Source organism: Diabrotica virgifera, chromosome 1 (assembly GCF_917563875.1).
Source record: "Diabrotica virgifera virgifera chromosome 1, PGI_DIABVI_V3a".
Classification (NCBI taxonomy): domain Eukaryota; kingdom Metazoa; phylum Arthropoda; class Insecta; order Coleoptera; family Chrysomelidae; genus Diabrotica; species Diabrotica virgifera.
Window position 1 is genome coordinate 250350710 of NC_065443.1, and position 12967 is coordinate 250363676.

The 12967-nt window shown below is 37.2% G+C and overlaps 1 protein-coding gene across 1 annotated transcript in view; it reads right to left on the minus strand.

Moving 5' to 3' along the window:
• The window catches only part of LOC114329100 (uncharacterized), a 78232-nt gene that overhangs the window by 51940 nt on the left and 13325 nt on the right, over window positions 1–12967 (minus strand). The window contains exons 4-5 of the mRNA XM_050663328.1: window positions 10011–10247; window positions 6538–6919 (exon numbers count right to left, since the gene is read on the minus strand). Coding sequence (XP_050519285.1) covers window positions 6538–6919; window positions 10011–10247 — 619 coding nt within the window. The remainder of the gene's footprint in view (window positions 1–6537; window positions 6920–10010; window positions 10248–12967) is intronic.

The window sequence follows — 12967 nt, forward strand, 5'->3', positions numbered from 1 at the left end:
AAGAATCCATCGGTAAATCGGCTCTAAGAACAGACTTTATAAACGAAAAGTTTTCGTTGAAAATATTAGTTGGTCAAAGCTGTGGTGTACTTTTTTGCCTTAAATATACTTACGTTTTAAATACTGAATTTAAGTTTTTTTAATATTTCGTAATATGTAATTATAAATTAATTTAAGCGCCATCTACACGATAATTGTGAAAGTATCCGAAGTAAGAAATTAATATTTCATCAATAGAACGTCAAAATGATTAGCAAAATCTTTAAAAAATCGATTACAATTTAATTACTTTTTTGCATTGTAAATATTACGCGATAAAAATTAAAAAATAAATTTAAAAATTTCTGGCGAAAGTTGCATTAGTAATCCGCTAGTAGGCGACACCAGCGAAGCTGAGAGCGTATATCGATTTTCGATAGAAATCCAAGTATTTCCATTCACTTGTTGGTGTTCATCGACTGGTATGATATGACGTCTTAAGTTAGGATATCGTGGTTCAGAAGCCCGGAATATTCTAGCTTCGATTTCTTGACGGAGAGACGGTCCTGCGAGCGAGTGGAAAGTGATTAGCTGTGTATAAAGTGCTCCTTCTTCTTCTTCTTCTTAAAGTTCCGCTCCTATCGGAGATTGGAAATCATTCTGGCAATTATAATTTTGTTGGTTACGCGCCGGAACAGTTCAATTGAGCTGCATCCAAACCATTCACGGAGATTGCGTAGCCACGAGATTTTACGTCTTCCTACGCTTCTTCTGCCTTTGATTTTGCCCTGCATTATATTCCTTAATAGTTCGTATTTTTCACCTCTCATGATGTGCCCCAAGTACTCCAACTTCCTGATTTTTATGGAATTTAAAACTTCGCATTGTTTTCCTAGTTGTTCGAGCACTTGTGCGTTTGCGATCTGTCCATGATATTTTCAGAATACGTCTATAACACCACATTTCGAATGCTTCCAGGTTTTTAATGTGGGATTGTTTTAGTGTCCATGCCTCAACCCCATACAAAAGGGTGGAGAAAATATAACAACGAAGCATTCTTATCCGGAGCGTTATATTGATATTGCTTATTTCTTTTGTCTGATCAGTATCTTCTGTGATCCATGCTCCAAGGTATTTGTACGAAGATATTTGCTCAATTTCTGTATTATCCAGTACTAGTCTAACTCTGATGTTTTGTGCCTTTGTAAATACCATGAACTTGGTTTTCTTCAAATTTATTTTTAGTCCATAATCGTTGCAATGTATATTTAGTTGTTGAGCAAGGTGTTGCAATTCTTCTAGTGTTCCCGCTAAAAGTACGGTATCGTCAGCATATCTTATATTATTAAGTGGCTCACCGTTTATTATTAGGCCCTCGTTGACTTCGGCCAACGCTAATTCTGAGATGGCTTCACTATATAAATTAAATAACAATGGTGATAAAATACACCCTTGGCGCACTTCACGACGAATCTGGATATCCTCAGTCAGTTCATTTTCAACTTTCACTTTTGCTGTCTGATTCCAATAGAGGTTACATATAATTCTAATGTCTCTACTGTCTATGTTTTTATTTAACAAAATTTCTTTAAGACGACTATGCTGCACTTTGTCAAATGCCTTCTCAAAATCAACGAAACAGGCATATACTTCCTGATTCATAAATAGGCATCTCTGCGAAAGAACACTTACTGCAAACAGTGCGTCCCGTGTTCCCAGACCTTTCCTAAATCCCATTTGTGTATCACTTATGCCTTCGTCTAATTTCTTATGTATTCTATTGTGAATCACTTTTAAAAACAATTTCAAGACATGACTCATTAAGGCTATGGTGCGATGTTCATTGCACTCCTTTGCATTGGTTTTTTTGGGTAGCAGTATAAATGTCGATTGGAGCCATTCTTTAGGTATTATAGCTGTTATATATATGGTGTTAAATAAATCCAAAAGGTCAATAGATTCAGTATCCACAAGTTTGAGTAATTCGATAGGAACTTCATCAGGCCCGGGAGATTTACCACTTTTAGCTTGTTTCATTGCATATTCGACTTCTTCTCGTATAATGTCAGGTCCAGTATCATCTTTAAATGCTTTTGGTGCTTCTGTTCTCTCTTTGTCTTCAAAAAGCTGTGCTATATATTGTGTCCATCTCTGTATTTTCTGGTTTATATCTGTAATAAGTGCACCACTTTCATCTCTTAGTTGCCTAGTTTGAAGTGTTTCTTTCATTCCGGTTAGTTCTCTAATTCTTTTATGCATGTTAAAAAAGTCATATTTTTTTTCAAATTCTTCCAGTTCTTGGCACTGCTCATGTAACATTCTCTCTTTAGCTTCTTTTATTTTCTTTTTAATTAATCTATCGGTTACATTATATTTAATTGGATTTTTTGTTTTGAATGAATTTCTTTCATTCATAAATAATAGTATCTCTTCAGTCATCCAGTCTTTATGTTTTCTTTTCTTTGGTTTTAAGTTTTCACTCGCTGTTTCAATTACTGCTTGTTTTATATGTTCCCATTTCTGATCAATGTCATAGCTACTTTTATTCAGTTCTTGGGCAATATGTAAATTTTTAGTAAGAGTCTTTACAGTTTGTTCCTTTGTTTGTGGTTCCCTTAATCTCTTAACATCAATTCTACTTTGCGTGGGTTTTTTAATCAGCTTTAATTTGATTCGTAATGTGACTACTATGGGGTTATGGTCTGAACCGATATCTGCTCCAGGGTAAGTTTTAGCAGAAAGTATAGAATTACGAAATCTTTTTCTAATGAGGACAAAGTCAATTTGATTTCGGATTGTTCTATTGGTTGTGTCTCCGGGAGATTTCCATGTATACAATCTTCTTTTTTGTAGCTTAAAGAGTTTGTTAGCTATTACAAATTCTTCCATCTGACAGAATTGTATTAAACGGTCACCACGCTCATTTCTATTTCCTAGACCATATTCACCCACATATCCATCCACTCTTCCCTGGCCAACTTTGGCATTGAAGTCGCCCATTACTATTGTAGTGTGATGTCTCTTCATTGACTTTAAGACTTGTTCCAAATCATGGTAAAATAGTTCAATTTCGTCTTCCTCTTTATCTGCCGTCGGAGCATAAACTTGAATAAAATTCACTATACCTTTCTTAGACTGAAGTTGTAATGATACGATTCTATCAGAATAAGGAGTAAAACTTACTACAGAGTAGTTGACCTTTTTTGCAACTAAGATAGCAACACCATAGCGATGATTAGTCTCGTTGTTACCTGAATAATACATGGTTCCATTATTTGTCGTTTGTTTGCCTGAACCTGGCCACTGTACGTCACTTAATTATACCTAGAACATCAATTTGGAGGTTTTCCATTTCAAGGAGTACGTTCGCTAATTTACCACTTGAATATAGACTTCTGACATTCCAGGTTGCTACTTTTAATGTCTTAAATGCACAGGGATTTCTCTGGTTGACGACCTGGGAGGTCCTGTGGTCTACAGCTATTCCTCCCCTGCCGGATCTTGGATTCCGTGGTCCATAATCAGTAAGTCTGTTTACTGTTTTTGTCATTTGCCATTCATGACTTTACTAGGGGTACTCTACGAGTCTGTAATGCAGTGGTTCCCCGTTGCCTTCTGCATCCTTACGCCGTTGACCTATTAATTTCGGTTCATCCGCCTTTAGGGCCAGTTTCCCAACCCCTGGACAAAAGAGTGCCCTACCACTCACTGACTCATCCGCCCGAAGCCGTTGGTCAGCAAGTGGGGGACTGCTTATACCGGCAATCACTCGGTGAATAAGACTATGGTAGAAAGAAGTATAGTGACCCTTCTGCCCTCGGAAACCTAATAGCCATTCGGGGTCGGAAAAAACAAGAGTTAGCCAAGAGAGGCTGATAGGAAAGATTAAAGACATTTCACTCAAGACAAGTTGAAGAAGAGTAAAATGTGAAGGCCCTTGTGATCCGCCAGGTGCGTTCCATAAGGGTATGAGTATTGATGCACTTTGTGGTCCCGCTCATACATCGGGGTGTTGACTACAGACTGTATGGCTCGTCCAGCATGCCATAGCATGGAGGATGGGTGCACGCCATTTTTACAATGTAGACACCCAAATTCCATGGCCTGACACCCTCCAGGTGTCAGGCTCAGGTGTTCCAAAGTGCTCCTTAATCAAATCCAATTTTTGGACGGTTATGAGTGTATTTTAATTCATTAGACCGATTATGTAGTTAAGTGCCATAGCATAGATTGCATGTAGGAAACAAAAGAGGTAAAAACTGTAAGTAGAATTAATTAAATACTAAATATATTTAATTAATTTAGACAACAATAAACGCCGTCAGCTGAGCCAAAATAAAAAGCAGAAAAGCGACATCAGTACTGATAACCACATTATTTGGACGCGGAAAGAAAACAGGGCCGGCCTAAGAGATATTTTAAATACGGCAGACAACATCAAAAATAGAGAAAATATTTTGAGGTTTTAGGAAGGTAGACACGGCCAGCTCGGAAGGCAGGGAAGGGTGACCTTGAATTGAGTAAGGTTCACGCCTTGTGAACTGCACTCGAGACGCGGTGGATGCCTAACCTGATTCCATTCAAATAAAAATGGAGGCGTTGTTGAAGATGTTACAAGCTATGCATCAAGAAATAAAAGATATAAAGGAGGTCAATAAGCAGTATTTTAATGAGATGAAGGAAATAGTGCAAGAGAATGAATTAGTCAAAGAAGAAAACAAGATACTGAAAAATCATATAAACATGATAAATAACAGATTAGAGAAATTAGAAAACAAAGAAAGGAGAAATAACATCGTAATCCAAGGCCTTAATGTCAAGACGGACGAAGACAGCATTCTAAAAGAGGAAATGGAAACTTTCCTAAATAACGAGCTAGGAGTGCAAGTAACAGTAGCATATGCTAAAAGGTTAGGCAGTAAAACCTGTTTGATCAAGCTAAGCAACGAGTCTGAAAAATATAATGTCATGAAAAATAAAATCAAACTAAGAGGGTACAGACAAGAAAAAATATATATTAACGAGGACATGAGCAAGAAGGAGAGGGATATACAAGGAAAAATAAGAATTAAGTCAAAAGAAGAAAGAAGCAAGGGGAAGAAACTCAAAGTAAGGTTTCAAAAAATAATAATAGATAACGAAGAATGGATATGGGACAATGATGCGGATAAACTAATACCTGAGATAAGCAACAAATACCCAAGAACAATCCATCCAAACCCAAAAGAAAAGGGAAGAAATAAATCAAACGATATTTAGGTGCAAAAACGAAATAATAGAAACAGTCTAGACGTTTCAATACCTTGGAGTAATAATATCAGAGGATGGAAAGATAGATCAAGAAATCTCATACAGAGCGAAAAAGCAAATAAGATCTACTATGCACTAAATAAAACAATATTTGGAAAGGAAGAAATAGATAAAGGAATAAAATTGAAGGTATACAACGCAATCTCTGTACCAACTTTAATATATGCAAGTGAGACATGGGTAAACAGTGCAAAAATAGACAGTACAATAAACGCAGCGGAGATGAAGCAGCTAAGAAAAATAGCAGGAAAAACGAAATTGGACAGAATAAGAAATGAAGATATTAGACAAAGACTGAAACAGGAATCGATAATAACCAAGATACAAAAAAGAAAATTAAAATGGTGTGGACACATTAAGAGAATGGACCAGGGAATACTACCAAAGCAGGTGATGGAATCAAAAAGCTATGGTAAAAGAAGGAAAGGGGGCCAAGGAAGAGATGGATCGATCAGATTTTAGAAATTGGACAGGGAAAAGGGAAAACACATCAACAAATGAAAGAGTTAGCAAAGGACCGCAAGAAATGGAAGATATGGATAGAGGATGAATAAAATCTCCGACGCCCCTGAGGGGCTTAAGAAGTTTCGAGAAAGAAGAAGAAGATTTCTTGACAATTTCAGTTATAAATAATGATGGAATATAAAAAAAGAATGTGTGTGTACTTTAGTGTACTGAGTTGAGCGATTCCTAATTCCCTTGATCGTCGTTTATTATTCATATCAAATATCGTTACACCAACCCGAGGTTACTGCTCGACAGCAGGAGCGCAGAACTTTAACCACATCACACAAACTTTAAATTTTTTTCCGTCATCAAAATCTGCTGGATATCTCCATGGGACCTGTTCCCTCAATTTGAAATTTAGTATTTGATCGAGTAGATATTTAGTTTTTGTCTTACGTCTTTATTTTGCTGTCTATCGTCTAATTATGTAAGTAATTACCTTTTTTTGAGAAATTTCGTTCCGATAGCTTGGAATCTAGTATCATAATTTATCACTTTCTAGAGGAATAATAATCGTTGATGTTAGTTTTAGGGACGACAGTGTTTCCAGTTGAAGAAAATTAGTGCTGTTATTAATATCGTAAACAGTTTATTACTATTATTTATTACCTATTTATACTTATAACTATTAATAATTTACATATTCCAAATAGACTTCTAACTCAGAACTACATACATAATATTTAAGATTGATTTACACTATATTCGTTTCAGGCCCATGTGAAACCCATTTTTCGCTACAAAAGAAATAGCACTATCACAAGAGGTATTTCAGTTTTATTAGTTGGTACAATTTTAAAGTTCTTTAAAATATAGAAAAAGAATAACTTCGTCTCCATCAACGCAAATCTGGCTCCAATACAATTCCTCGGTCCTAAACCGAAAGGTATATAAGTATATTGCTTGATATCTTCTTTATTTTCTGCACTGAATCGCTCTGGGTCGAAAACTTCCGGGTTTGGAAAGTACTTTGGGTCGCGGTGGAACCCATAGGATACGATGGTGATCAGTTGGCCAACTTTGATATGAAGTGGCTTCTCGTGTGGAAGAACTGGTGGAATCGTGAGAGGTTTGGTGCATACTCTTTCTACTACTGGCATGTTTGGCCATTTCCGTAGTGTTTCTGAAATTGTAAAATAAGTACTCAACGATACATTTTTATTAACATCGCAAGTTGATATTTTAGCTGTATGGCAGTTGCGACTTGGTAGGAATACTAAAATCAGAAGTCATTAAACCAATTAAGATATTCGAATTAGTGAACGGAGAATACTTCCCTATGTTAACTAGGTTCAAACATTTCAGGTTAATTAGCCTAATGATCTATTTTAAAAATTATGGATAAAACATTTCAATATGGAATATTAGATAATATTATATAAGGTATCGACTTATCTATGATCTCCATAGAGCAGCGTTTCCCAAACTTATTTTTCCGTGGCCCGGTTATTTTTGTGTTTATGCTTCGTGACCCACTATTTACATACTACATACTCACTACATACACTGGTGTGTGTGTGAATGAGAGGTGCGAAGTGCGTGGTGCGAGGTGCAATATGCGAGGTGCAAGGTGCGAAGTGCGATGTGCGAGGTGCGATTTGCGAGGTGCGTGCTGCAATGTGCGAGGTGCGTGGTGCGTGGTGCGATGTGCGTGGTGCTTGGTGCGTGGTGCTTGGTGCATGGTGCGTGCTGCGTGTTGCTTGGTGCTTGGTGTGTGGTGCTTGGTGCGTGGTGCGTGATGCGTGTTGCTTTGTGCTTGGTGCGTGGTGCTTGCTGCGTGGTGCTTGGTGCGTTGTGCGTGGTGCGCGGTGCTTGGTGCGTGGTGCTTGGTGCGTGTTGCTTTGTGGGTGGTGCGTGGTGCTTGGTGCGTGTTGCTTGGTGCGTGGTGCGTGGTGCTTGGTTCGTGGTGCGTGGTGCTTGGTTCGTGGTGCGTGGTGCTTGGTGCGTGGTGCTTGGTGCGTGGTGCTTGGTGCGTGGTGCTTGGAGCGTGGTGCTTGGTGGGTTGTGCGTGGTGCTTGATGCGTGGTGCTTAGGGCGTGGTGCTTGGAGCGTGGTTTGTGGTGCTTGGTGCGTGGTGTTTGGTGCGTGGTGCTTGGTGCGTGATGTGTGATGCTTGGTGCTTGGTGCGTGGGGCTTGGTGCGTGGTGCGTGGTGCGTGGTGCTTGTGCGTGGTGCTTGGTGCGTGGTGCTTGGTGCGTGGTGCATAATGCTTGGTGCGTGTTGCTTGGTGCGTGGTGCTTGGTGCTTGGTGCGTGGTGCATGGGCACCTTCTCTTGTATTTTAAATACAGTTAATTGCTACCTTGTAATGGTATATTTAGATTGTTCGGGTAATTAAAAATACCACAAAGATAGGCTACCTTGATTAACCAATTAACATAATGAAAACTGTCTTTAAATTGAAATATTGCATCCATAGCCGTTGGTGGATGTTGTTCTAAGAATAGTGAAATTTCTTCCATTAATTCAATAAGTCTTTTTAAAAAATTCTCTCTTGATAGCCAACGAACTTCGCAGTGTAAAAGATGTTCATGTTCACTTGAAGATCTGAAGCGACGAGGCGAGGCGACCCGGCGTTTTGCTTTCATGGCCCGGTACTGGGTCGCGACCCACCGTTTGGGAAACACTGCATAGAGAATTGGTCTACTACAGTGAAGTGACCCTTCCCACTCGAAGAATGGTTTATTCTTAATTCCTTACGAAGAGAAATGATGTCCCATCTCCTTTATTCTTGTAAAACTTAGTTACTTATTTTCTTATATCATTCTGGCAACGAGCAGCAGTGATCACCGGTACGAGCTCAAGGCGCAAAGGAAATTATTCTGGAGCGGCTTGAAGCTGAACTATCACAAGTGTGATTGGAGCCGTTTGAACGTTTGTGGTAGTACGAGGAAAGCAAGAAGAAACTACCTCATTGCCAAATTCACTTGAAACAATGGCCCTTAGTTCCTAACAGACCTTCAGTGGACGTAGGGTGCGAAGAATCTCCAGGAGGAAACTAAACATTATAACGTGGAATGTCAGAAGTCTTTTCCGAGCTAGCATACTGGGTGACTTAACACAAAAGATGAATATACGTAGGTGAATCTTCTTCTTCTCTTTTTCTTTTTCAGCCTGTTTGCAACCACTCCTGGACAAAGGTCTCCCCATGAGCTCTCCACTCTCTCTGTTTTGTGTTATTTAGTTGGTTTTGATGTCGTCTAGCCTTGCGTCGTCTTGCGGTGGTGGGTAGGTATCCCTCTATCATCCCAATAGAGGGTAGGCTTACTTCAGGGATTTAGCGTCCCTGCCTACGCGAGCTTCTGGTTTTTCGTTCACTCCTCACTTAGAGGAAACCAGGTCCAAACCCCAGTATATGTTAAACCCCAAAATCCTTCTCTATTTGTAGGATATGTCTTGAGTCAAATAAATATAGGAATCAAGACTAATACTTTATGAACATCTAGCGTTACAAAGTTACAACAAGCTATCAAAACATCTTGTAATCAAGTGCCTATCAAGTGGCTAACGGCATCCTGGTGACAGCTATGCTGATTGGTTACTGTCATTGCTATAACCATTCAGCACTTCAGCCACCTTAACAGTATGCAGTTATGCATGACATATTACACTATCTCCCCCCAACACTCGCCAACTTACCTTGCCAGCGTGGAGAGTTATGGCTAACTCACCCCAAATGAGTTTTAAAATAAGAGGAGCTGGTGCCAGGTGGGTGCTCAATCCTATAGTTGAATATGGTTAACATATTTGAAATTTGTGAAGTCAGATAGCCCGCTAGTGGTAAATGCATCACTAAATATGGAATGTTATTCTGGTGAGGCGACATGCGACAGACCGATATTCTGTCTGTGACTTCAACTCTATCCAGATGGATTGGTGCTTGCATGTATACCATACCAACAATTATAATGTGTTTTATGTGAAGCCTTCTAATGTGCTGTCTTTTTAGTGACTTTTTTTTGGAAACTTTTAAAGTTTTTCAATTTTGAAGAACAAATTTTATTCTACTCTTTTGTAGTGGCACTTGTTAAATTTTGACCAGAGCCCCGAAGAAAGCTTAGCTAGGAATTTACACACTTTTGAAGTACTTTCTAATTCATTCTTTTGTCATAGATGTGTACAAAATATATCTCTTCTGCAATTACCAAAATTGTTAAGCATTTTAGTTTCAGAAACTTCTTAAACATATTAACATAAATACATATAGGTACCCACCAGAAAGTACCATATCCATATATTTCATGTCAACCAACGCATCGTAAGTCAGTCCATTCTGGCATTTTTCAAAAGTTTCTATGACTTCCTGTCGTAGTTTCTTCTGAACGTCTTGATTTGTACATAACTCATGGCCCATCAAGCTTATAAAACCAGAACTTGTGTCGAATCCACCAAAGAAAAAAACCAGAGCCTGTGCTAGAATATCTCGACTAGTTATTTCAGGTGGCGAATCAACTGAAATAGTAAAACAAAAAATGTTTTTGAATAAAATAGTTTATACAAAGAATGTAGTCTTCATATATATATATATATATATATATATATATATATATATATATATATATATATATATATATATACTAGAAATGATCACAGCTGATTAGTAATTATCAATTTACAAATTATTGGGTTAACAGCTGAAATGGTTTTTGATGTTAACGACTGTTAACGAAATATTGGAATCGTAGAAAAGAGTACACTGAGTCTTCCATTTCAGCTGTTAACCCAATAATTTGTAAATTAATATATATATATATATATATATATATATATATATATATATATATATATATATATATATATATATATATATATATAAATAGATGAAATAGAGAATGTGGAAAAATCCCCTTACGAACAATTCACACATCCACCATTTCGGGCTGGGAAAAATTTTTCGAATAGAATCAAATATCCAAACACCAGTTCTTAGAAATGTGTTTCGCCCTCTTCAACTTCTCTGGGCTCGTCGGTAAAGACAAGAGGTTGAATATCTTTAGACACATTCTAATCAAAAAACAACATTCGAGACCTAGACATAGAAGCTGCGTAAGTCTACGGCAAATCCGACAATGACAGTCTCAAGTTTTAATTCCCTAATTACTTAAAATAAGTAAAATATATGTTTAAAAACATAAGATGTAGATCTTTGAAACACACTCAGTGAACCAAAGATCCAAGGTTATTGGTTTAACGACCACTCGTACGAAATCAAATAGATGAAATAGAGAATGTGGAAAAATCCCCTTACGAACAATTCACACATCCACACATTCCACCTATATATATATATATATATATATATATATATATATATATATATATATATATATATATATATATATATATTAATGTGATATTCAAAGATCGGTGTGCTCAAAGCAATTGATTAGATAATTAACTAATTAATTAAATTTAATTTTAATGATGCACTTATGATTTAATCACACTATTTAATGCTCTAATCTCAGGGTTTTATATTCTCGTGCTTCAATATCTCCTTTGCTTTACATATGATAAATAAGGTCAAAGATTAACGGAATAAAACACATATATGGTACATAAGCATCTATTAAAATAAATTCACCCTCAAAATATCCTCTAAAAGTAATATCTCCTATTCTGATTATTGAAATAACCCTACCACTATCTAAAGTACTTATTGAAATTTGCGTTATGAATAATTCTACAAAAAAAATAAAACTGTCTCTCGGATGATGAGTTGTCCAAATTCTTGTCTCTGGTCGCCTACAATTTACTCTTAGCAGCCCCCGATGTAGTCAGCAATCTCGCAACAAATTATTGCAAGCCTATTGTCATTAATGACCCCCTACAGATGCACGTATCTTTCAAAAAACAATGCTAGCCTTTTCTCCTCTCGATAAACTGAATCTATTTCTCGTTCCGGCATGCAACGGTGACTCTTGGAATATAAGTAGAACAATATAACTTACAATGCTTTACGTGATGAGCTTCCGTCAGGACACTTATTTCAACAAACTCACAACTATTCACTTATCTGCCTTACTACTTCAGGAGACTCTTAGAGATCACCACTAGTCGACTTAACGATCATTTAACAACTGACTCTTCTTCCACCCTCTAACATTTCGCTAAACTCCCATTCTTCATACCTAGCCCCTCCTTTTTCCTTCTTCACCAATCCGAGTTCCTCAATTTTATCCCCATCTACCTTTCAGATAACAAACACCAATTTTCCCTACCATTAGAAATTTCCTAAAACTAATTACATGCCAATCGGTTTTTTTTTTCCTTTCTTAATATCTAAACAAAGATTACATTCATTTAAATTTCTAAATACAATTGTTCCCTCGCCGCAAAAGTCCATTTGGGAAACCCGGTCTCATTGTCCAAACACATAACCACTTTCTTATCATACTAACTGTACAAAGAAAATACTTAATCCCTATTTAAATTTTGTTTACCTACGGCCATCCAAAGATAATTGACTTTCATTTCTTCGAAATGAATTTTGGTATATTTTTATTATATGTTTTAACTTTTCTAAAATATTAAGATCGAAACCATATTAATTCAAATTTTACATATCTTAACAACTCCCCGCCATTTGATTTGCCGAAAAAATTCTGTTATTTATTTAAATGACACAAGTTTTTTTTAGGATCAAATTATTCCATTATGTTACCAAACTCTACTCATGATACTTATAAATGTCGTGAATGTTAAAAATACCCCGTATCTTGCCTGTCTCTATATGCGCTAATTCATAACTATTTACCCCATTTTCCGTATTGACCCTATATGGACCTTCAAATACCGGCATCAATTTAGCACAAATACCATTTTGTAAATTGGACACCCTCAGTGCCCTCACTAAAACTTTATCCCCTTTCTGGAATGTAACCGGCCTTCTTCTTCGGGTCCTCTCTTGCCTTTGGAGATATTTCTCTCCACTTCGTCTCAATCTTCGTTGAACCACCTCGATCACTTCTTCGTATTGTCTGGGGGCGGTGTCTTCCCACGGTCTTGTAGGCATTGTTCCTTTCATTACATATAAAGGCGTCTCCTTGGTAACCGTATTTGGTGCACAGTTCAAATACGTCTCTATTTCAAACACTTTTCTGTCCCAATGTCGATGATGTTCTTCCGCAGCAATTCTTAGAAATTTTGTGACTTCTTGTATAAAACGCTCT